Source organism: Suncus etruscus, chromosome 12 (genome assembly GCF_024139225.1).
Source record: "Suncus etruscus isolate mSunEtr1 chromosome 12, mSunEtr1.pri.cur, whole genome shotgun sequence".
NCBI lineage: Eukaryota > Metazoa > Chordata > Mammalia > Eulipotyphla > Soricidae > Suncus > Suncus etruscus.
Genome location: NC_064859.1, coordinates 28,514,023 through 28,540,975, shown reverse-complemented (window position 1 = coordinate 28,540,975; position 26,953 = coordinate 28,514,023). Strand labels below are relative to the sequence as shown.

General features: G+C 36.0%; 1 protein-coding gene across 1 annotated transcript; it reads left to right on the top strand.

Moving 5' to 3' along the window:
• Positions 1-7,633: 7,633 nt before the first annotated feature.
• LOC126024690 (retinol-binding protein 1-like) lies at positions 7,634-8,304 on the top strand. The gene has a single exon (XM_049785134.1). The coding sequence runs from the start codon at positions 7,673-7,675 to the stop codon at positions 8,084-8,086; it is 414 nt and encodes a 137-aa protein (XP_049641091.1). The 5' UTR covers positions 7,634-7,672; the 3' UTR covers positions 8,087-8,304.
• The last annotated feature ends 18,649 nt before the right edge of the window (positions 8,305-26,953 follow it).

The following is a 26,953-nucleotide window of genomic DNA, read 5'->3' as shown; positions in this document are numbered from 1 at the left end:
TTTTTATTAAAACTTCAGGAAAATTAAGAAATCTCAACCCGTTTTTCTATTTTCTAATCTCAATGCAAAGGTATTGCATTTGTAGCTCATTTGTATCTGAGTCATTAGGTACATAAAGCCATATACCTCAAGTTCCCTAAAATTTTTTTTGGGGGTTTTGGGCCACACCTGGCAGTGCTCAGGAATTACTCCTGGCTGTCTGCTCAGAAATAGCTCCTGGCAGGCACGGGGGACCATATGGGACACCTGGATTCGAACCAACCACCTTTGGTCCTGGATCGGCTGCTTGCAAGACAAACACCACTGTGCTATCTCTCTGGGCCCAAGTTCCCTAAATTTTAATTTTAATTGCTCTGACTTGAACATGAGGTAGTTGATGACAATATTAAGAATGGAAGAATTCACAGTAAAGTTGATTTCTCCCATCCTTTAGGGAGGAGATATGCTTAGGTAAAGGGTGCTGATTCTTAAAGTTACAAATTTATGAGATGATTAAGGAAATTGGAGGTCTGTGCATGGCATGCACAACAATTAAGTGTAGTTCAGTATGATTAATCTTAGAGACTTTCCTGGCACTCAGTATCAATATATAGGGAGTTCTGATAACAAAGTCTGTCTTGAAACTTTTATACAGAGCAACAGGGAAACATCACGTACCTATTAATCAGTCAAAGACAAGTGCTGCCTCTATTTCATATTTTAATCTCCTTTCTGCTGTGCTAAAGAAATTATATCATCGCTAAAATAATATTTAGAAATTAAATTGTTTGCTAAGTGAATGAGACAATCAAACCAGTCATTTAGAGTTGGGATTAAATATGAATCTCATTTACCTTTATTATCCATACATTCTCACTAATCATCATAACTTAGACTATTTAAACATCATTAAAAATGTAACCAGTAATGAATTGTCACTAATATTTGTTTGTAATTATTCCAGTCTGAGCTAAGCAAATCTTAAGAAAGTCTGTCCATCTCCTCTTGTGTGGGGAAGTGGGGGAGAAACCACAGTGGAGGATACAGCTATCTTGTTCCACTACCTTCATGCATAGTCAAATTCCAGTCAACCAACTTTCTTCCCAGGATCTCTTTCTTGTAAAAAATTGAAGACCTCCAAAAGGAAAGTGCTTCAATAACTCCATATTGGTATACTTGAAAGCATCTGTTTTCTATCTTCAATACTACCAAGCCAATTAACTTGAGAGCATCAATTGTACAAGGGATTCAAGTAGAAATGTCATAGCACCTTCACTCCCAGTTTTTTAAAAATGCCCACTCTCTCAAATGGCATAGAAAGGTACTGGGTGGCAAGTATAAGCTCAGAGGAAAAGGGCCCTTAAACCAACCTTGATGACTTAACTGAAACAGTATATGTGTAAATCCATTGAAAATCCCTGGCCTTTTACAACTCCTGTCCCAATGGAAATCAGATCATAGGTCTGTTTACAAGAGACCATGATTCATTTGGATAAAGAACCATGACAGCACATCCCAGGGTTATTGAAATTTTAGTAACCTAAGCTCTAAAAATATTTTAAATGCAAAATAATGAGGGTCAGGTAATTGCCCACAAGCTAATTACTTTTGATATTTCATATATATAATCGAGGAACAATCTCTGTAAAAGTCTGCTCATGGTACTTTGGCAATCATTTGTAATTTTTATTGTTTAAAGAAATGTCAACATTTTTATTTTCCCCAACTTTAGTAAGCCTGGGCCTTACATGTAGTTAAATAGGCCCCCCCAGAACTCTTTATGTTGCCATTTTATAGTGTTTCACATTTGAGCCAAATCTAGTTTAGCAACAATTTTGTGCTAAAATACTATTAACAAAAAAAAATTTTTTTTTGGTTTTGGGGCCACACCTGGCTGTACTCAGGGGTTACTCCTGGCTATCTGCTCAGAAATAGCTCCTGGTAGGCATGGGAGACTATATGGGATGCCGGGATTCGAACCAACCACCTTAGGTCCTGGCAAACACCGCTGTGCTATCTCTCCGGCCCCATATTAACAAAAAAATTTAAGTGTTATTGTAAGAGATCATTTATAATTTTCTGAAGAAGTAGGGTTTTTTTATTTTTATTTATTTTTTTTTAGTATTTCCTGTTTTCTGTTCATTAGCTTAGTGAAAAAGTTCCTGATTTTCACAAACATATTTTGCTGGTTTGTCTCTTTTACTCTTCCTTCCTAGAAACTTAGAAATAATTATCATGATCAAAGAAACTCTTCTCAAAAGTCATGATTAAGAGAGAAAATAGAGGGCATAGGATCAAGGCTAAGGTTTATGAGAGCTAGATGAACCAGCAAACCATCATTTTAGTCAAGGAAGTTCCCATGGATTTCTTCATTCTTGGCCTCCATCACTAGCACCAATTGTACAGAGTTCTGAGGTCTTGGAGTTCTACTGTTAGTTAATTGGTTTCTATAATCAATCCTAGTTATAGTAGTATCTAAGCAAGATGTTCCCAATGGAAATAGTTTAGGGCACCTGGGTCTGTACTTGCTGATTTTTATCCAGTCAGTGTGAGATCTGAGAACCATGGTATAGTGGGATCTGGGATCTCATGGATCAAATGTGAGCCTGTGGTTAGAGAGAAGATTCTAAGAACTGAGAGTAGTAGCAGCAGCCTCTCCCACTTTGCAAAGAAAATAAAGAGTAATCATTGAACAGAGAGGGAAGAGCAGTTAGAGGAAAAGCCAGTAAGACTCCTTCCTGGCAAGGCTGTGTCTAGCTAGAGCCAGGATGGAAGTCAAAATCAACTTTCTTCAGAGCCAGTCCTCCCTGTACAATTTCCCCATGCATCTTTTTTTTTTTTTTTTGACCCATCCAATTTGGTAAACGTCATCACTGGTGTCTTCTCCACTGATGAGTATTTTAAAACTCTGAAATCAAAGCAAATGTCACCCTTGGAATCAACAACACTTGGTATGAGGCTTCAAAAGAAATAAAAGGGATGGCAGATGGGAGCAGTGTGAAAGAGAAAGAAGAGAACACAAAACAGAGAGAAGGGGGGAGGGAATTAATGTTTATATTGGCAAATTTTCACCTACTGGCTATTCAATGAGAAAAACAAAGACTTTCTGAGAAAAGGAAGTCATCAACATTTGTTTGACTAAATTCAAACAAAAATAGAAATATCATTGAAGTTTAAAGGGGAATAAATTTAAATATGTGGGCTCTAGGGTTAACTTAATACCACATTTAAACTATTTTTAGCATTGTGGGTTTTAAGTAACATTCTACAAAAGCTTTACATATTTTAAATCAAGTTTCATTTCTAAAGGGATTTAAAATTTCCTTGAAAAGTGGAAAATAAATTCCTTAGCATTATCTTGTCTTTACAAAGAGAGGGTTTTTTTTTTCTCCTTTTAACAACTATACATTATATTAAGTGAAGCACAGATTGGAACAATTTTTATTCAGGTCTGAAAGAATAGAAGCACCATGAAAAAAATAAAATCTCATGTCCCAGTTTGGAATGAAAGTCATAAGATGAGAATTCTCTAGAGGAACATTATCAAATCCCTATTTAATGCTAACATTACATTCCTTTTTCATAGTCTATGATAATAGAATTAGTCAGGGAAATAAGGGAATTAAAATGAGCGATAGAAGAACAAAAATTACTAATCAAGGAAGACTCAGTAAGGGGCAAATAAGGTCTCTGAAACAATGAGCCATAAACCAGTGCAATGGTCCTGGGTTATTTCTCAAATTTCTGCTTATTTTGGAAATATTTGAGACTTGCATCTTAAATTTGTTTGGCACAAAATTTTTAAAACAAACATGTTTTTCATTTTAGATTGACATATCTCAAAACCATTTTTCTTTATACAGCACACCACTGTTCTGATTTGGTAATGGGTCTTAGCCATCTATTAGTGTTTTTATCTTAAACCATGATAATCCTTTTTTTTTTTGCCTCAAATTGAAATATAAATACTAATTTACAAAATTTATAATAGAACATGTTCATGAAATTCAAGATGTATTTTAAGCATTAGAAGTGTTCTGAGATAAACTTGTAATTTTCTTCAGATTCTCAGTAGATCAAAAAACTGAACATGAGTGACAGTCTGTCAATTTATGTGTTTATTGGAAAGCAATTTTGGCATTGATCCATGACCTATTTAGTGATTTTAAACTATTTTTGGAAGCATTGAGATCTATGTTTACATCTCTCTCATCCTAGAATGTTATCCCAACTTTATTATCATGTTATTATAAAACTGTGGTTTCAGTCCTAGATTGCATCACTGGTGATTTTATACATAGTTTTAATCAGGACAGGAAACCTTAAGTTTCAGGAACAAATGATCACCAGTCTCAATTGGCTTGTCACAACAGCTATTTTTCTTGTGAATATTGCATTACTTTTCTTCATTGTTACCTTCCCTATTGACACAGACTCCACCACTACACCTGCATTGGGGAAAATTATAGACTAATACTTAAAACTTCTCCCAGAAAATAACATAGACCAGGAGGATATATACCCATTTCACAGTCAAAGTCAAGTCATAAATATAGAACTTTGAAAAAGCAAAAAAAATATATATTTCCATTTATCTAATAAAAGAAGAGAAGGAGGAAGGATTTGTAATCAAATAGATTCAAATTCCTGTCAGGCCAAACATAAAGCATTATTTAACATGAAACATGTACAGCATAATACTTTGCAAGACATCCCCTTAACTATTAAAACTTGAATATGAAGGAAAGAAATGGTTATTTTGATTATCAAGACCCTGCAGTCTCTATGTCATTTGTTATTTATTTACAGGATTTTTTTGCTAAGGTTAGCTAGGACATCAGAATATACAATTAGTTGCAATGTAAATCTTTCAACATAATACACAACATCAACAACAAGAAAAATAAAAATCACATGATTATTTCAATAGACGCAGAGAAAGCATTTGATAAAGCCCAACATCCATTCTTGATCAAAACTCTCAGCAAGATGGGAACGAAAGGAACCTTTCTCAATATAGGTAAGGCCATCTACCACAAGCCAATGGCAAATGTTATCCTCAATGGAGAAAAACTAAAAGCTTTCCCTCTATATTCTGGTACAAGACAAGGCTGTCTGCTATCACCACATCTCTTCAACATAGTACTGGAAGTACTTGCTATAGCGATTAGGCAAGAAAAAGATATCAAGGGAATTCAGATAGAAAAGAAAAATGTCAAACTCTCACTGTTTGCAGATGACATGATACTCTACTTAGAAAACCTTAAGGACTCTACCAAAAAGCTTCGAGAAACAATAGATTCCTATAGCAATATGGCAGGCTACAAAATTAACACATAGAAATCAATGGCCTTTTTATACACCACTAATGATAGGGAAGAAATGGACATTAAAAAAACAACACCATTCACATTAGTACCACACAAACTCAAATATCTTGGAGTCAACTTGACCAAAGACATGAAGGACCTATACAAAGAAAACTATAAAACCCTGCTCCAAGAAATAAGAGAGGATACACGGAAATGGAAACACATACCCTGCTCATGAAGTGGCAGCATTAACTATTAAAATGGCAAAACTCCTCAAAGCATTATATAAATTTAATGCGATCCTCTAAAGTTACCCATGACATTCTTCAAAGAAGTGGATCAGGCACTTTTGAAATTCATTTGGACAATAAATACCCTCGAATAGATAAAGCAATCATTGGGAAAAGGAATATGGGAGGCATTACTTTCGCCAACTTTAAACTGTATTACAAAGCAATAGTTATCAAAACAGCATGGTATTAGAATAAAGACAAACCCTCAGATCAGTGGACTAGGCTTGAGTACTCAGAGAATGATTCCCAGACATACAATCATCTAATTTTTGATAAAGGAGCAAGAAATTCTAAATCGAGCAGGGAAAGCCTCTTTAACAAGTGGTGTTGGCACAACTGGTTAGCCACTTGCAAAAAAGCAAACTTAGACCCCCTGCTAACATCATGTAGGAAGGTAAAATCCAAATGGATTAAAGACCTTGATATCAGACCTGAAATCATAAGGTATATAGAACAACACGTATGTAAAACACTCCATGACATTGAGATTAATATTTTTTAAAAAATATTTAAATTCCCAATGGTGTTGGCACTACTGGTCTAGGTGGAGTTTGTAGACTATATGTACACATAAAACACATTGGGCAATACACTTACAATTACAGTATTTCACTGTTATTTTTTAAAAAAGAATAGAAACTTACAGAACAACAGCAAAAACATTTTATGATAGAAAAATCTACTGGAACTAAGAATACCAAATATCTGCTACTTTGAAAAACAGTTGGAGATGGAAACAACATAAAAAAAAATAGAACTCGGGTAATCATGTTACCAGATCTTAGGTTTTTCAGCTCTTCGGTCAAAAAAAAAAAATCACCACAATGAGTGTTTGCTTTTAAAAAGCTGAGGTGATAGAGAGATGAATAACATTTTATAGCCACAAATGACATTTTCCTTTAGAGTTATTCAAAAGAAATGTGAGGTTTCAGAGAAATATCTAAAAGATGTGGTGCAGGAAGTAGTCCTGGAAAGAGGGTCAGGGCATAGGCACCGTTTCTCTTCATTGACACCACAAGGTGATATTGAGGTGCAAGTGAAAAATCATTGGGCACATCTCTCACTCTTACCTTCAACTCAAGGAAGCTGTACCCAGAATTCCTTTCCCTCATGAAAAAGCAGGTTCTCTTGACTCCTGCTAAAAATCTCCAGTAAAGAGAATATGTATCCCACCTTCTCTGCTATGAATCCAGGACTTTGCAGGGAAACTCTCTTTTGTTATTGAGACATTCAAAGCTCTCTTCTGTTTTAAATTGAATACTCTATGTTTCAGAAGACCTAAAGAACACTTGGGATCTTCCATATGGCAGATAAAGTCACAAGACATAGGATGATCATGTAAGCCGAATAGGCATTACACTTCAACAAGTAAGATGAAGGAAAGACCTCATCCTCTGAAATTTTTCTGGTCATGGGAAAAATCTTCCAGTCCTTCATGATAGAGCCAGTAAGAACTGTATCACAGAATGGTAGTTGTTGTGGGAAAAGATATTCTTATTTTTCTGCACAGTCATTACGGGGAGTAGACTTCAGTGTGCTGTTTGTTTCATAGAGTATTTTCTATCTCCAAAATCAAAGCTCTTGTGCTGAATTTATATGATCCTGGTTATTGACAGTAGAATCATCACCATTAAGTATTTCCTTTGGGAATGTCTTAGTTTGAATCTAAGTAAAACTATGTATGCAAAGTTGGCTGGTACCTGGATTGATGCTCAAAATGGCTTTTGTACTTCTTGGCTGCTACTTTTATGCCAAAGGAGGAAACTGCTGATGGGACAAGCATCAGGGGTCACTCTCCAGAGCTTACCTGTTAATTCAAAATAAAATATAAGGTCCGGAGAGAGAGCATGGAGGTAAGGCTTTTGCCTTGCATGCAAGACAGTGGTTCGAATCCCAGCATCCAATATGGTCCCCTGAGCCTGCCAGGAGTGATTTTTGAGTATAGAGTCAGGAGTAACCCCTGAGCACCAACGGGTGTGACCCCAAAACCAAAAATAAATAAATAAATAAATAAATAAAAAGTCTAAAGTCCACATGTTGGCCCCGTCGCGTCCCGTCCCGTCCCGTCCTGTCCAGGAGCACCCCGAAATGCCGGTCGACTTCTCCGGGTACTGGAAGATGCAGAGCAACGAGAATTTCGAGGAGTACCTGCGCGCGCTCGATGTCAACGTGGCTTTGCGCAAAATCGCCAACTTGCTGAAGCCAGACAAAGAGATCGTGCAGGAGGGTGAGCACATGATCATCCGCACACTGAGCACTTTCCGCAACTATATCATGGACTTCCAGGTCGGGACGGAGTTTGAGGAGGACCTGACCGGCATCGATGACCGCAAGTGCATGACCACGGTGAGCTGGGAAGGGGAAGGGGACAAGCAGGAGTGCGTGCAGAAAGGCGAGAAGGAGGGACGTGGCTGGACGCAGTGGATCGAGGGGGATGAGCTGCACCTGGAAATGAGAGTGCAGGGTGTGGTCTGCAAGCAAGTGTTCAAGAAGGTGCACTGAGGCCTGGGCACCTGCTTATCCAGCAGTAAGCGGCATGGACACGTAGGCCAGAATCCCCCCAACACCCTTGTTTGTGCTGCATGAGATAATTACCCAGCCCAACCCCAACTCCTGCCCTCCTCAGTCCGCCCTGTTACTAGAGGCTGATTCTTGGATTTTTTTTCCTTCCCTTTAAACAAAGCAGCCCAATAAAAACTATAAATTAAAAAAAAAATAAAGTCCACATGTTGGGTGAGGACTCTCTCGGCTTGGCGCCCGTAGCCACTCCAACAGTGGGTCTGAAGATTGCAAGGTAATGACAAAGAAATTAATTCACAGAAGTCAGTTAAACTTTCATCAGAGTCAGCTCGGTTTATTGTATAACCCTATCCACCATGTGCATTTCCTCACATGGCTTCTATGCTAAGCCTTTTGTCTAGCGGCTTCTTGCTCCTTTTCCTCTGGCTCTCCACCTTTTTTTCTTACCCTCCCCTCCCTCCCCAGGCAGACTCTCTTATTCTTTATTCCAAATCACCCGCCCATTCCAGGTGTGGGCAAATCTGACCAACCAGGAGGGATTAACATTTCAACAGAAAGTTTAGGGCATCCGGGGAAGAGATACCTTACAGTTACCCTTGAAACCAACACTCTTTACCAATTCACCAGTGCGCTTCTGTCACACTGATATGTTCACATTTTGATTCATATCTCAAAGCCAGAAAAACATGATTTTCAAATATTTTCATGAAGAAAATGCCAACTCATTATGAGGAAAGAAAGAAAAAGGAGGTTTGTGACACATACCACCTTCTGACTAGTCTCAGTAATTCGTGTTTAATTATTTGGAGGAAAATAAAGCAATTTTGAAGGGAAAAAATGGAGACAAGGCCAACATTTTGCCATCTGTGCTTTAGCAAGAAATTCCTTTATTCTGAAATACTTGGATTATACTTTTGGAAATTGTAGCACACAAAACTTCAACCATATCTTATATTCTATTTACACTCATACAAGAGAACCTTAATACATTAATTGCAAGACATCAAAGTTGCCAGAATATGAGTGTTTGCAAGGTGATTGGTTGCTCTAGGCTCTAGAAAAGGTTCCTATCACACGTCTTCCAGGAAGCTTGCTTCAAAGTGAGACCACCTCAGTCTTACCCCGTTTTTTCATTTCTCTCTTTCTTTTATTCTATCTAAAATACAAAAAAAATTATGTTTACCATGGCACCCATCAGCCTGCAAAATACTGCAGATTATGGTTGAATAGTTGATCCCAGAAAGCCATGGCTCTGGAAGACTTATTATTAAAACTATCTTATCAGTCCTCATTGAAAAAAATACTTGCATCAGTTTTTTTTAATTATAATAGTTACTACTATTACTATTATTTAGGTTTGGAGCACATTCTGCTATTCTAAGGCTCTCTGCTTGAATATTTTTTCTGTCAGGTTCATGAGACCATATGTGATGTTGGTATTCAAAGCCAAGTCAGCGACTTGCAAGTGTCCTACCTGCTGTACTCTCTCTGAGGCCCCAGATACCAGTTTAAATAAGAATCAATAAATAAAAATTCACCTCATATTTGAAAATTTGTCTGCAAAATTTAAACCATTTATATAAACTAATAACATGGTAGTGAAACGCAGCTTAAGTCTTGGTTTGCCTTCAAGCACAAGATTTACATTCAAGAAATTTCTTAAAACTTATTTTACCTTACAAATTTCTCCATGTACTTCTCTTCGCTTTCTTAACTTTTTGCTAAGTTCCATATAATATTGTATATTTTATAATTTTTGTAATCAATTTACGGCATTAAGTAAGATTATTTGTTGGAATATTGTGTGATCTATAAGCACAATTTGAAGCATGTTATTTCATTGTTGGGACTCAAATTAATAAAGTATGCTCAGGAGCAGAGACAGTTCAGTGGTAAGGATTAGCTGAACAGTCTCGATTTCCAGCATTGTATGTGTTCCTCTAGGCTTTACCAGGAGTGATCGCTGAGCATAGAGCTAGGAATAAACTCTGAAACAGCCAGGTGTGCCCCCTACAACCAAAAATACAATAAAAGAAAGTGCCTTTCATTTCTTCATTATATATCAGCATTAAAGCAGCATCTGTACAGAGAAGGATTACAGTGAACAATCTGTATTAACTAGTCAGTCATGTAAAAGCAAGTAAGAATACTGATATGTCAAGCAAATTTTGCAGTGAAGCAGATTTGGAAAGAAATGTGTGAAGTCATCTAACTTGTGTAGAGGTTCTCTAACTACAATCTCCTACTTATGAACTGAGACAAGTAATTCAATGTTTCTAAACCTGGATTTACACATCTGCAGAATGGAAATAGTAACCAAGTCTACCTTGTATAATATTGTAAGGATTGTGTGAAGCAATAGTGACTGCATTCACATTTTATAAAGAACAAATGGGCTGACCTCTGTGAACAGCAGTAAGAGACCCAATAAATAGCAGGCACTCAGTATGAAATCAAACTCAAATAATTTTTATCATCATTATCACATAGCACATTCTTCAAGTGGAAATCTATTTTGGACATTTGCAAAATCTAAGATAAGTTACAAATATACCTGAGTACTGTTGAAGAAGTGGGAAACAGAACTCCCAAATGCATATTGACATCAAAATAGAAGTATCAAAAACTCTTCACTACCACTATCAGCCCCATCCATGGCAATATAAAATACACTGGTTTATAAACATGTACAAAACAAAAGGCAGAGCACTACTCACTGAAATAGAAAGGTTTCTCTGATTAAGGGATTAAAGACTGCCCTTCAGCATAATAAATTATAAGTAATAGAAACTTCCTCTGCCTGTCTTAGAAAAAATTTTTACTAAATGGATTTGGGGTAATCTAGACAATTTGGAGAAGGCTAGAAAACAGAGATACTAGGGACAATCTCTGTAGCCTAATCTACCATCAAAGTCACACCATATGGTGTCCTGATAAAAACACTGATGTCTCTGCCATCTGACATAGGAGTATGCATTTTGACCACTGTCAACATCACATAATTTTAGACATTGATATACAGTTAAATCTGAATCATCATTGACCTGAATTTGTATTTTACTCAAACATCTAACCAGGAATGTATCTCTGACAATCCTAATTTGACTCCTAAAAAAACTTGTCCAGTGGGGCATCCTTCTTCAGACTGGCTCTACAAAAACTAAACAGACAAAACAATGATGACGTTTTTTGTTTGTTTTACAATAAACTGTTTCCTTTTTAAAGTTCTTTTTCTATCTTTTCCTACTATGTACATACATACAAACACATGGATGCACATCGCTTTTTTTGATCATATATGTGCACTTTATTTTTAAAGGTACATTTTAAGGTTTTTTTTTTGTTGTGCCATACATTATTCAAAATCCATGGAGTTTTCGTAGGATAAAAGAGAAATAATCAAAGGAACAGCTGAGACCAATGAGTGGGGCACAAGGGTATATGTATATTTGGATTTTAAGATGTAGTGAGAATGGAATGATCAAGAGACCAAATTGAAAAACTATGTTTGACACCTTTTTTCCTTCCCCTGTTCTGAAAGTAAGGGGATATCTAATTGCTTCTGTTTCCTCCAATAATAATCCCATAAATAACAAAAAGTCCTAGTGAGGCTCTATTCCCTAAGTATCAGATAACTATCTCCACTGTTTATGCAGTCGATGCATTAATTTTAGTGCGGGTTGGCTTTTTATTTCTTTGAAAGGAGACTCAGACAAATCCTCTTTGAGCTTTGCATTGAGCTTGGCTTTGCAGCCAAAATAAATTAGTAAAGTCTAGAACTTTGTTTTCAGAGTTTTGTCAAGTTCTTTCCAGTGAAATGTTTCCTCCTGTTCCAGATGTTGTGGTTTTCTTGACTTCTATTTTCCTGCTCTTTTAAAATGCCATCTCAAGTGGAATAATTCATTGAAGAGCCTAAGAGCAGGGTGGACAGCACACATCTGCTCAATGCTGACCCTGATAAAGGACTCAAGTACAGGAACTGCTTTTGATGCCTATGTCAAACCACTATGTCGTTTTCTTAACTGCTTTAATTTTTTTCTTTTGATAATAGCCCTTATATAAACTTTGTTTATTTGATGTTCTGCATTGACAGAGTAAGAGGAAGATTTGGGGTAAATTGAGAATTACTCTGTTACAATCAAAATATTCTTATTATTAAACAAATATTCATGTGAGACTTGAACTATTCACCAAATGGTCTCAATTTTACATAAAATATGTAACTTAGACAAAAACATATGCACAGCCAGCAAGATCAGAACCAACTCAGCTGACCCGAGTGATTTTTACCTACAATATGTTTTTGTGGTGTCATAAGAAACACAATCTCACTGCATCAAAATATGGTCTCTATATACTTATGTTAATAAGGCAAGTTAACCAAGAGTATATAAACAATTTTGGATTTTTCTTAAAGCTTGAGAGGCAACATTGTCTTCCATGGAACATGCACAATACGTAACTTGAGAAGTATATTATTTAAAAAGCACTGGAGAATTCACTAAAGTGTGAATTTCTTAAAAATCAATCTTTTCCTAGTTTAATATTCTGTTGCTTTAAATTGTGGTTTATTATATATATTTTATAAATTTATGTGAATATTCCATATATGTGTATTTACGAACTGTTTCTGTTTTAATAGCCTAAGAGCATTCATCTCAAATTTGGTTGTATCTTTAACCTAGAATACTAGAATTTTTATTCTCTTCAAGAAATGAGAATTATTCTTTGAAGATCACCACCTGCAACCTTTTGAGGAGTTGCCATCAGTACTCTTTCTGACATTTTAATAAATAGGAAAATAAATGGTGCCCACCAAATTGTCTAATGTCAACACTTACCTCATCCAAACTGAATGAGTCAGTTTTAATAGATTTTACAGCATGTGTTGAGTACCTACACTTTTTCAACATCAGTGTATCCAATGTCTTTTCTCCAGGCTTTAGTCTTGATTATAATGTCTACACTTTTCTTTGCCTCAGTTTCCTTACTTGTATATGAAAAGGGAAGACTTGATAATTGCTAAGCTGTCATTTAGTTACATGTTTTTCTAATCAGGTATTTCTCCAAGTTTCTTCAAATGGGTAAGGACACTGATACCACATTTAAGTGGTATTGTGTAGTATTTGTCTTTCTTGGCTTGGCTTATCTCTTGTTCTTAAGGCAATTCATAATGTCACCAATGATCTCTAAGATTCCTTTGATCCTTACAGAACAAAGATTCTATAGTCATACATGTTTTGCTTAGTGTTTCACTTTCATCAGTCATTTTAACAAATACTTAAGAAAAAGTATCATGTGGAAGGAACTATTTTTCACTACTCCAAATAAATGTTGAGTGAACAATTAAAATATTTAGTATTTAGTGAACTTAGCATTCAAGCAATCAAGTTCCAGTGGATGTCTTCTTAGGAATAGCCAGGATAAAAACAAAAGACAAAGACAAGAAGATATCCAAATGTCACAACCATTCTTTGTCTTTGTGGAATGGATAGAAAGTTAACATTTTCTTAAATAAATTTTCAGAGGACCGTCTGAAAATTTCATTTCCTGCCCTAACATAAAAACTTTCTTCACCAAAATTGTCCTAACTCACAATTTTATTACTGGGTCTATTTGATTAAGAGCAAATTCTCTACGTGCAATTCATATACTCAAAGAGCTTGCTTTTTTGATTATCTATTTTGTTCTACATTGAACAGCACCATAAGGAAATAGTGCCTGTGGGATACATTATCATTAAATATTATTAATCAATATTATATTATATTATATTAATATACAAATAAATATCATCTTATACATTATTAATCAAACTGAGGATAATTTTAATAAGTTTAAGACTTAGTTATTAAAGATGGTTGCTCATGATTCAAGAATACCAAGGATTTTACATGCACTTTCTCTGATTCTTGTAATTCACTACAAGATATAGCTCTGTGTTACCATTTTATGAAGTAAAAGAAGGAAAAACAGAGATAACACCATTTTCCATTTTCTCATCATTAAATTGTTCAAATGCCACGTTAGGTATATAAACACAGGTATTCTGTAAAATAATGACTAGATATTTTTGGAGGAAACTAGAAAGATCTTTAGATAAAGTAAAGATATGTGTCTGTATAAATAGCTAATATACTGTAACTCCACCCTGGATTTAGGTGTACCTACCTGAGACCCTCCCATTCTGGGGAGTGGTCTTGAAAGGTTATATAAGGCCTTTGACCCAGGGGATTAGGCCTTTTGCCCTTTTGGTCTTTGGCCAGCATGGAGGTCAAAGGGAAGATGGCTGATAGGAGTTAAGATGAAGGGCTAGCTAAGAATAGCAAATGTTTAAAAGGTTATGATAGAGGCCTCACATGTGGTGGTTAGGGCATGAATAAAGTTGATGCTTCCTGATGCCTGTCTCTGGATGAGTGATTCCGCATTTCACCTAAGCCTGGGACCCAAAAGCTGAATGGGGGTTGCGGAGCCACGTGGCCTGGGATGGGAGAGAAAAATCCCTCTATCCATCCACCTCTATCCAGCTCCACCTTTAATTATTTAATGCTACAATATACTACATAAAACAATTGAACTTCAACTCCTTGACAATCTAAGATCTTTACAACAAACTTGATTAAGATATTCTATTTTACTTAAAATTCAGTTGTTGGGGTCTTTTGTTTGTTTTTGGCGGTGGTAGGGTATTTGGGTCATACCAAGCAGCGCTCAGGGATTACTCCTGGCTCTATGCTCAGAAATTGCTCCTGGCAGGCTCCATATGAAATGCCAGAAATTGAGCCGGGGTCTGTCTAGGGTTGGCCGCATGCAAGGCAAATGCATGCTATTATTAAGTTTTCTAGAGGAGATAAGCACACTATTGCTGTGCTATTACTCTGGCCCCTAAAAAAGTTTTAAATATGGTCTTCAGGCTACTTCTTTTCAGTTAGACTTTTAGTTTATTTTGGAATTTTTCATTCATGGAACAATGCTTTCTGTAAGAAATGAAAAAAAATCTTCCTCTTTATATACTGTCCATGTCATAGATACAATTTCCAAAATGCTAATTAATGCTCAATTATTAACATGAGGATTATCCATGTCAAAATTATTTCCTGGTAATTTTTAATCCCCAAATGAATTTCTCCTATTGCTCAGGGTCGCCTTTCCTGCCAGCAATAAGTGTCTATTCAGAAAAGTCATGCTCATATTGACAATAGCATGCATAGGATCTAATTAAAGGATATGAGTCTGCTGCCAAAAAGTTTAAAAAATTAAAAATATGATACCTCCTGAGGCCAAACAACAATGATTTGGGGATTATCTGTTGTGCTGGATTTTCTACATTACACTCTCTCCCATTGGCATGAAGAACTGAGAACCTGCTGCCCAACATGTTTTCAATGACTGTTTTAGAAGTGAAGCTGTTGATTAGTAAAGGACTATTGTCATATGCATGTCAAACTTAGTAATTATCATCTTTTCTTACAACAAGTTCTACAGCTGCTCTTCTATGGTTCATTTGTTTCTGACACTAGGAAATAATTGCTTTTGGTCAGGAGTTTAGAAACCAAAACCAAAACCAACAGTTCAAGTCCAAATGATTAGATACTAGGCCTTTTCTAGATTATAATCATATCATGACCTGAAAGGAATTCTAGGTCTTCTGAAGTCATACATGTCTACTCTTTATGAGCATGTTATATAACTAATGGAGCTAGACCCTTTAATGCTATGTGGTCTCTATTCCTCCAAAAGAAAATGCTCTGGTAAAAAAAAAAACAAAAACAAAAACAGAAATCATCAGCAAAGTGCCACCTACAATTTTCCACATGTGAACCATTATTTACTGAATGCAGAAAAAGAAAGAGTGATTTAATTCTCAGGTGATGACAAATGGTAAATACTTAGTACATCCTCTGAACAAAGATATTCACTTGCAAATTTTTCAGGCTTTCTAACATGGGCCAGAGAGATAGCATGGAGTTAGGATGTTTGACTTGCATGCAGATGGATGGTGGTTCGAATCCCAGCATCCCATATAGTCCCCCAAGTCTACCAGGAGTTATTTCTGAGCATAGAGTCAGGAGTAACCCTGAGCGCTGCCAGGTGTGACCCGCCCCAAAAGATAAATAAAAAAAATAAAATAAAATAAAAAAGAATATAACCCACTGTACTATCTCTCCGGCCTCCATGTGAAAATTTTAAGACTAATAGAAAGTTTTTATTTTATTCTTTCATGTTTATTTAACTTAAATAGATTAAAATGATTGGAGTCTATGGGGTATTCACAGAATTTATCTTAATTGTCCATACTGCCAGGCATATAACATAATTATAATACAGGAATTCAAGTCCTAAAATAGAGCTATTTAAACAATAAACAGCAACAAAAACCTTTTAAAAGTAACAGCCTCAGTTATCAATTGAGTAATCAAAGAAATATTATCAAGATCCACAATACAGACACAGAGGCTAGAATCCTGATTTCCTGTTTCTTAGCTATGCAAGATTCTTAATAACTCCTACCAATAACTACCTGGGGATACATGGATCTGTGTTATTTTTGTGCCTAAACTGAGTCATCTAAAGATCACTCAGTAGTATCACATATCTGAAATCCCTTGCTCATAGAATTTTTCAGGACTAATTTATTATAAAGAATATTTAATACATTTTTTAAAATCTATGTTTCAGTGTGCTAAAAACTTCACTGATGGCTACCCATTAACTTGTAGATGGATGTAGGACCAATTCATTCATTTCATGCTACTTCAAAAGGAAAGAAAAAGGTGTGAAACCCTCACTCTGAGCTTCAGGTATGTGGTCATTCAGGATCCTAAAGTTCTCATTTGTCTACTTCCTTGGTAGCCATACAATTCTAAATTAGTCTTTCTTCTTTGATTAATTTGTCCCCAATCTCATAAAGTTGTAGTTTAAAGCATTCAAAAAATAAAGAACAAAAATTAATTTCAGCTGTTACCCCACATTTCTCCAAAGGCCCACACTTTCTCAATTCTATACAATAGTTGTTTTTTATACATTAAATATGTTTCTTGAGGTCACCTCCTAAAATGTCACCTCTCACATCACTTATCATATAATACTGTTTAGTCCTTTCTTCTTATCTTCTCTAGAAAACTTAATTAGACCAAGGACTCTAACTGCCATCTCCAGGCAAATGTCCCCCAGAAATCCACATCCAAATCATACTTAGTTATTTTCTAAATCAATATCTAGTCACCATCTAGATGTCTTTGTCATATCTAGGCACAACATATCATCTCGGTTCTGCTTAAGTTAGCTTCTCATCCTGAATTGTTCTTTATTTATCTTTATTTCTTCAATTACCCAAAACAAAGTAAACCATGATATTATCACATTCTGTTATTTCCCACCAATAGCCACAAATGATAAGTATTCAATAAGTGCATTGACTGAACAAATATGTTTTATATGTACTCATGCAAACTCACAAAGCTGAGATAAAAATTTAATGTAGAGAAAATAAATGATACTTCAAACTTTTACTATAATCAATACATCAATTCAAGGTGACAACTATTACTCTATATCTGTGGTTCTCAAATAGTGAGGCGTGCCTCCCGGGGGGGGGGGGCGTGAGGCTCCATAAAGGGGGGCGCGTCTGACCTCGGCAAACACTGTCATAACAAGCTAAGCCCTGTGTTTATGTCTCTGTATGTCTTTGGAGCTGAGAGTTGCTGTGTCCTGCTTCAAACCCCGCTTCGAAGAGCTATGCATTGCAAAATATGCTCATTGTAGCCATTAATCCAGACATCACCTCTGATTAAAAAAATCAGCTCAAACTTTTTTTATATATTTTGATTTGCAGGTTAAAGTTTTTTTAATAAAGATACTTTACAGATATTTACAGTTGTGCGGAGGACGTGAAAAATGTTTTCTTCTTCCTAGGGGAGCATGACAGAAAATAATGGAGAAGCACTGCTCTATTTTAATTAAGCATTTTCTATTTATCCAAAAGATATTTAAATCCTAGTAAATAAAGGAGTTGAGCATGATTTTATTTCTGCCTTTAAGCATATAGTTGAAACAACCTAATCAATATAAGCCAGATATGCATAAGGGTTAATCTTATAGTATTGACTCTGAACACAGACAACTTACAAGTTTTAGAAAACCCATAAAAAAACAAAGATTGATAAACCATGAAAGAAGTTCCTAGGGATATATCTTAGGACCACAAAAACACAATACAATAATGCCCTCTGCACTTCTATGTTCATAGCAGTACTATTTGCAATAGCCAGAATCTGGAAACAATTCAGATGCCCAACGACAAATGAATGCTAAAGAAACAGTGTTACAGGGGCCGGGTAGGTGGCGCTGGAGGTAAGGTGTCTGCCTTGCAAGCGCTAGCCAAGGAAGGACCGCGGTTCGATCCCCCGGCGTCCCATATGGTCCCCCCAAGCCAGGGGCGATTTCTGAGCACATAGCCAGGAGTAACCCCTGAGCGTCAAACGGGTGTGGCCCAAAAAACCAAAAAAAAAAAAAAAAAAAAAAAGAAACAGTGTTACATCTATACAATGGAATACTATGCAGCTGTTAGGGAAAAAAATTGCTTATACAAGGATGGATTTGGAGACTATTATGTTGAGTCAGAGGAAAAGAGATAAGCACAGAATAGTTTCACTCATATGTAGGATTTAAGAAAAATAAAGACAGTATAATAATAACACCCAGAGACAATAGAGATGAGGGTTGGAAGGACCAGTCCAAGAGTGGTAAGTGCATTAGAGAAATAATTCCATTAACAGTTACCATGACAACAATAGAAAGAGAAATATAATGCCTGTCTCAAAGACAGGCAAGGAGTGGGGGAGATAGGAAATGGGGGAACAATGGTGATGGGGAAGTTATACTGGTGAAGGAGGGTATGTATTTTGTGGCTGAAACCGAATTACAAAAATGTTTGTAACTTTGGTGCTTAAATAAAAAAATATTTTTTAAAAATTTTGGTTACAAAAAACGTAGAAGCTTCACAAGAAAGTTTTTTCATCCATTTGCAGAGTAATTGTTGGAGAGCATCAAAACAGGATGATGATGATAGCTCAAACTCACAGCCCCCAGTTTTGTCACTAAAAGCAACCTAAAAAGTGGCAATGAGTTGTAGCTCAGGGGCAGACCACTGACTTCACATGGATGATGCCCTGGGTTTGAGCTACAGAGGGAAAGCGAGGAGAACAGAATATAAAAATCATCCAATGTCCACCCTATTCACTTCACATTGCAGGGTCAGATGGACTCGAGGTATGACATCCTCTGAGTATTAAAATAGCATACATAGGGGTAGAAGATATGCTTTAAAAAAAGTTTTTAAGGATGGCATGAGAACTGAAGAGTCAGAGAGTTAAACAGAAGAAGGTAATTCTGAAAGAATTGTTGAGAAAAACAACACTCAAAATGCAGTCATGGGTACAGGATGGTAAGTGCAGAGAGGTTTTCAGACTAGAGAAACCAGAAAAACATGCCCTTCTTAGCTCTAATTCACCATAATGGCAGTATTATAGGATAAATCTTCTTGGACAAGAGGATCAGTCTGTTTAAAGGACATTTCGGGAAATCTGATCATCTGCCCTATTTATTTTTTTAAGAAAGGGTAAGTCTAACTGAAACCTTCCTTATATTCCCTCATATTTTAAATTCTGTGAAATCCTTCAATAAAGAAAAATGTAGACAGTAGATATCTTGGTTCCTGCAGTTACTGTCAGGCATTTTATGCATTTGTTATGTGCATTATGTCTCATATACACCTGAAACATTGCTAATCTTCTTAATAAATTTGCAATTAGATTTTATTTTCTCTTAGCCATGTAAAAATAATATATCATAGATAAATCACTAGCAAAAGTTTAGAAAGTTATTGCTTCAGTCGAAATATTTCTCATGTATGTAATTTTCCACTTCAGATTTGATTTAGGTTCAACTTGGACATTAAACAATTACTCTTCCTAATTCTTCATTTATTATTTTGAAACACTGTGTGCTTTCCTTGATACTCCTTCCTTCTCTCAGCTACTGTGGCTTTTATTCAGAATATCTAAACCAAGGCCAGCCTACCTATTTTGAATTAGTTGTCACTTATATTTGGAGGGCTGGCCAAGACAAATAATTAAGATGAGAGTTTTTTTTTTTTCACTGTTAATTTGGCATTTTTTTTTACTGTCTGAATACTGAGTCTTTCAGTCTCTCAAAGATCTGCCATTCCTCATTAAACTTATTGTGATGCACAGCAGTACCACCATCACTTCTTTCATAAAATGAGTCATGACTACTGTCAATAACTCAGTGTTTACAGAAAGAGTGAAGCTCCAGCCTGAATATTATGTGTTGGAGTTAGACAACAGATGAGGTGATGAAGTGAGAATAAGCAACATTTTAAAGCAAAGTCACTGTGACAATTAAATTTGCCTAACCCAAGATCTCTCTTCAAACTATTTGAACAGGGAGCAAAGCTATGCCCCTTACTCTAACATGATTGAGAAATGACACATCATTTCTATTTGTATCTAAAATGTCAGTATGTGTAAAGGCAGCTGTGACTTATAGGGCTGAACTGGATAGCTCTGTTTAACCTTCATCAAACACATGGAACCATATTTTTTCTTAAATTTCTAATCACATACTTTTCTATTTATAGTGTATGCTAAATATACATCTACTATCATAAGATAAATTAAAATTTTAAAAAGTGAGCTCTAAAAATGATTCAAATGTATGGCATTATTTTTTATTAAGGCAGCACTATTTATAAAATTATTCATAGCTTAATTTTAGACATACAATGTTCCAGCATCCATCCCACCACCAGTGTCAAATCACTTCACCAATGTTCCCAGGTTCCCTCCCCTAACTTCCCCAGTCAGCAAGCTTGAAAGGCACCTTTTTATACTTGACAATAAAGTTTGGGTCTCAAGACTTTGGTATTTCTGACTCTGTGGTTTGGATATTTACAATACAAGATATTTCGCAAGGATGCACCTGAATACCCTTGACTCTGCCCCTGTATTATTTCTCACCTGTCACTTCTCCTCCTCCTCTCCATTCCATTTCTCTCCTCTGGGTGTTCTAAGAATGCTACCTTTAACCTATTGCAGTCCCCCTTTAGTTTTTCTAAATACCAGACATAAATAATATCATCCAGTGCTTATCCTTCTTCTGCTGCTGCTATCATTTAACATAATATCTCTATTTCTACATCTATCTTCTACTTCAATCCATATTGCAAAAAATTATTTTATCATTCCTTACAGTGGTGTATTATTTATATACATACATGTAAACATGCACATATACAATGTAGTGTATATACACACTGCATATACTATATATGTGATGTATATACACTATATATTGGATATGTGCATATACACATAACTTGCATGCATAAATATATACATGTGTGTACATATGCACCTTTCATTTATATGTATGCACATACATGTCTGTACATAAATGTGCTGTATCTTCACGATCCACTTAATTTTATTTGAACATCTAAGTCTATTTCAAATCTTAGCTAATTGTGCTGATTATTGCAATAAATAATGGTGTGAATACATACTTTTGGTTTTTTTAAATAATATCTTTATTTAAGCACCATAATTACAAACATGTTTGTAGTTGTGTTTTAGTCATAAAAAAGAACACCACATTCACCAGTGCAACATTCCCACCACCAATGCCCTCCATCTCCCCCGCCTCCCGCACCCCTTGCCTGTAATCAAGACAGGCATTCTGTTTCTCTCATTCACTACCATTGTGATGATCGATGTCAGTGTACTTATTTCTCTAACTAAACTCACCACTCTTTGTGGTGAGCTTCATATTGTGAGCAGGTTCTTCCAGCCCTCATCTCTACTATTTCTTAAATCTCACATATGAGTGAGACAATCTATGTCAATCTCTCTGCCTCTGACTTATTTCACTCAGCATAATAGATTACATGTACAGTATGTATAAGAAAATTTCATGACTTCATCTCTCCTGACAGTTGTGTAATATTTTATTGTGTATATGTACCATAGTTTCTTTAGCCATTCAACTGTTGAAGAGCATCTTGGTTGTTTGCAGAGTCTTGCTATTATAAATAGTGCTGCAATTAATACAGGTTTGCAGAAGGCACTTTTGTATTGTGTTTTGTATTGTGTTCCCAAGGTATATCCCTAAGAGTGGTATAGCTAGATCATAGGAGAGCTCAATTTCCAGTATTTTTGAGCAATCTCCATACTGTTTTTCATAAAGCTAGACTAGATGGCATTCTCACCAGCAATGAATGAGAGTTCCTTTCTCCCTACATGCCTGCTAGCACTACTTGTTTTTGTTCTTGTTGTTTGTGATGTGTGCCAGTCTCTGTGGAGTGAAATGGTACCTCATCATTGCTTTGATTTGCATCTCCCTGATGATTAGTGAGCATTTTTTTCATGTGTCTTTTTGGCCATTTGTATTTCTCTTTTAGGAAGTGTCTCTTCATTTCTTCTCCCCATTTGTTGATGGGGTTAGATGTGTTTATCCAGTTACGTTCTATCAGTACCATGTATATCTTAGATATTAGTCCCTGAGATGATTGGTATGGACTGAATCATTTATTTCATTCTGCGGAAGGCTTTTGTATCCTAGTCACTATTTTATTGGAGGTGTAGACGCTTCTCAGGTCAAACTAGTCCCATCTGTTTATCTCTGCTTCCACTTATTTGGAGAGTGATGTTTCATCCTTAAAGATGCCTTTAGTCTCAATGTCATGGAGTGTTTTAAATATGTGTTGTTATATATACCTTATAGTTTGGGGTCTAATATCAAGATCTTTATTCCATTTGGATTTGACCATTGTGCATGGTGTTATATGGAGGTCTGAGTTCACTTTTTTGCATGTGGCTGCCCAGTTGTCCCAACACCACTCATTTATTGAAGATGCTTTCCTTGCTCCATTTTGCATTTCTTGACCCTTTATCAAAGATTAATTGATTGCATATCTGAGGAGCATTCTATGAATACTCAAGTCTATTCTTTTAATCTGAGGGTCTGTTTTTATTACAGTACCATGCTGTTTTAATAATTATTGCTTTGTAATACAATTTAAAGAAAGGGGAAGTGATGACTCTCATATTCTATTTTCTATATAATATTCTATTTATTTGTCTACCTATTCGTGGGTGTTTATTTTTCCAATTGAATTTCTGGAATGTTTGATCCACTTCTTTGACGAATGTCATAGGTATTATTAGAGGAATTGCATTAACTTCGTACAATGCTTTGGGGAGTATTGCAATTTTAATTATGTTAATCCTCCTAATCCATGATCAGGGTTTGTGTCTCCTTTTCCGTATGTCCTCTTTTATTTTTTGAAACAGGTTTTTTAGTTTCCTTTGTATAAGTCCTTCACATCTTTAGTTAAGTTGACTCCAAGATATTTGAATTTATGTGACACTGATGTGAATTCTCACATGTTTTTTAATCTCCATTTCTTCTCTATAATTATTGCTGTATTAGAAGGCCATTAATTTTTGCATATTAATTTTGTAGCATGTCACATTGCTATATAAATTTAGTGTTTCTAGAAGCTTTTTGGTAGAGTCTTTAGGGTTTTTTTTTTTTAATTTTTGGGTCACACCTGGCAGCGCTTAGGGCTTACTGTTACCTCTATGCTCAGAAATTGCTCCTGGCAGGCTCAGGGGACCATATGGGATGCCAGGATTTGAACCACTGACCTTCTGCATGCAAGGCAAACGCTTTACCTCCATGCTATCTCTCTGGCCCCAGGTTTTTCTAAATATAGTATCATGTCATCTGCAAACAGTGAGAGCTTGACTACTTCCTTTCCTCTCTGGATGCCCTTGATATCTTTTTCTTGCCTAATCTATATGGCAAGAACTTCCAGCACTCTATTGAATAGAAATGGTGAAACAAGGCAGCCTTGTCTTATCCCAGATTTTAGAGAAACGGCTTTAGTTTATTTCCATTGAGAATAATATTTACCATTGGCTTGTGGTAGATGACCTTGACTATATTGAAAAAAGTTCCTTCCATTTCCTTCTAGATGAGTTTTTATCAAAAATGGTTGTTGGACCATATCAAATGCTTTCTCTCCATTTATTGTTATGATAATATGTTTTTATTTTTCTTTTTATTAATACTGTGTATTATTTTGATTGATTTATATATGTTTGGGGGATTGGAGTTTTTTTTGTTTGGAGGGAAGGTTGGGTCACACCTGGCAGCTCTCAGGGCTTTCTCCTGGCTCTGTGCTCAGAAATCGCTCCTGGCAGGCATGGGGGACCATATGCATGCTGGGACTTGAACCACTATTGGTCCTGGGTGGGCCCCTGGCAAAGCAAATGCCCTACTCCTGTGCTATCTCTCCAACCCTGACTTACATATGTTAAACTATCCTTGCATTCCTGGAATGAAATCACTTGATCATTGAGTATGACATTCTTGATTAGGCGTTGGATCATATTTGCCAGGATTTTGTTGAGGATCTTTGTATCTGTGTTCATCAGGAATATTTGTCTATAGTTTTCTTTTTTTTTTTTGCAACATCTCTGTCTGGTTTTGCTATCAGAGTGGTGTTAGCTTCATAAAAACTATTTGGGAGTGTTCCTGTTTCTTCAATTTCATGAAAGAGCCTGGCAAGTATTGATAGTAGTTCCTCTTGAAAGGTTTGAAAAAATTTGATGGTGAATACATCTGGGCTAGGGCTTTTGTATTTGGGAAGACTTTTAATTACCATTTTAACTTCCTCAGTAGCGATGGGTCTGTTTAGATATGCTATATCATCCTGGTTTAATCATGGAAGATTAGAAGAGTCAAAAAAAATTATCAATTTCTTTCAGGTTCTCAAGTTTTGTGGCATAGAGTTTTTCAAAGTAGCCTCTGATTATCCTTTTGAAGCTCTGCAGTATCTGTAGTGATCTCCCCATTTTCATCTTTAATCCGGTTTATTAAACCTCTCTCTCTCTCATTTTCTTTGTGAGTTTTGCTAGAGCTTTATAAATCTTGTTTATTTTTTCAAAGATCCAGCTTTTGATTTTGTTCATCTTTCAGATTGTTTTTCAGATTTTCACTTCATTTTTTATTTTTTGTTGATCATTTTCTAATTTTACAAGGTGTGTCATTAAGTTATTTATGTAGGTCCCTTTTTCCTTCCTGATGTGTGCTTGCAAAGCTAAATAATTTCCTCATAGTAGTCTGACTTTGATAATTCCAACAGATCAGATTCTCTGGAAATATAATGAAAGACTATCCTAGGTTACTTCCTAGCATATGTGCAAAAACCAAAACCACCAATTATAGAAGACTGATTACAACAACAAAAGTGATGGAACAGAACTGCTAGAACCATAAAGAAAGACGTTATCCTAGGCTTCATCTTATAACTTTTGAAAATACCAAGATCTCTAGTTAGAGGCCTGATTCTATCATCCACCACTAAGTAGAAAGTTCCCTGGAACCATAAAAAGTCCTTGGGATGTGAAAAGGAGCTTGTAAAGAGACTGTAGTTGTTCCATATGTAGTATGTTTCAAGGGCAGAGAAACCCTGTATCTTTTAGGCCAAGGGAATTCCCTTTCTAATTTCCCAATTATTTACTGTGCCTATGCAAAAACAAAAACAAAAAAATCCGTGCCATATCAACATTTCTTCCTCTGTTCTTTTCTTTTTTTCTTTCATTCTCGTGGTTATTGTTTGGTTATTGTATTTGTTGCTGTGGCGCTTTTTTGTAGTTGCTGGTTTTGGTCTATTGTTTGATATTTTTGGATTTTTTTTTGTTTGTTTGCTTATTTTGTTTTGTTGTTGGTTTTTATTTTTGTGGGTTTTTTTTTGGTTATGTTCTTCTCCTCCTCCTCCTTCTCTTTCCCTTCCTTTTCCTTCTCCTTCTTCTCCTTCTCATTCTTCTTCTTCTTCTTCTTCTTCTTCTTCTTCTTCTTCTTCTTCTTCTTCTTCTCCTCCTCCTCCTCCTTCTTTTCTTCTTCTTCTTCTTCTTCTTCTTCTTCTTCTTCTTCTTCTTCTTCTTCTTCTTCTTCTTCTTCTTCTTCTTCTTCTTCTTCTTCTTCTCCTTTCTTCTTTTTCTTTCTTCTCCTTCTCCTTCTTCTCCTTCTTCTCCTTCTTCTTCTTCTTCTTTTCTTCTTCTTCCTCTTCTTCTTCTTCTTCTTTTTCTTCTTCTTCTTCTTCTTCTTCTTCTTCTTCTTCTTCTTCTTCTTCTTCTTCTTCTTCTTCTTCTTCTTCTTCTTCTTCTTCTTCTTCTTCTTCTTCTTCTTCTTCTTCTTTCTTCTGGGGTTACTCCTGGCTATGCAGTCGGAAATTGCTCCTGGCTTGGGTGGCCATATGGGACACTAGGGGATTGAATCGCTGCCCATCCTAGGTAAGTGCGTGCAAGGCAAATGTTCTACCTCTAGACAGATGACTCCTGGTTTTTGTTATTGTTGTTTGTTTTTTGTTCTTTTCTATTTTTTCAAATAGAACCACATAACTTGAATGATCTTGTTCTGCCTTAGAAATCGGGGGGGGGGGGATGGATGTACCAGAATCAAACAGTCGTATAAACATTGAGTAGAAATAAGAAAGGATCAAACTTAAACACCAATCCCAACATCAACGACAACAGAATTGATGCCTAATCTTCAACAAGCTATACACAGAGGGGACCAGTTATACTAGCAGTGGGGGGAGGAGGCAGGTAAAGGAGGGAGATGCAGAGAACAGGGGTGGAGGGAGGACAACACTGGTAGTGGGAATACCCCAATTCAAATTGAACTATGTACCTTAAATATTACTGTGAAAGATTTGTAATTTTTTTCTGTGTCCTTGTAGTTCACTTCTAATTTCAGTGC

Bases quoted from the DNA above. Each gene is read 5' to 3' on its own strand.
- LOC126024690 (XM_049785134.1), top strand. From the start codon at position 7,673: ATGCCGGTCGACTTCTCCGGGTACTGGAAGATGCAGAGCAACGAGAAT.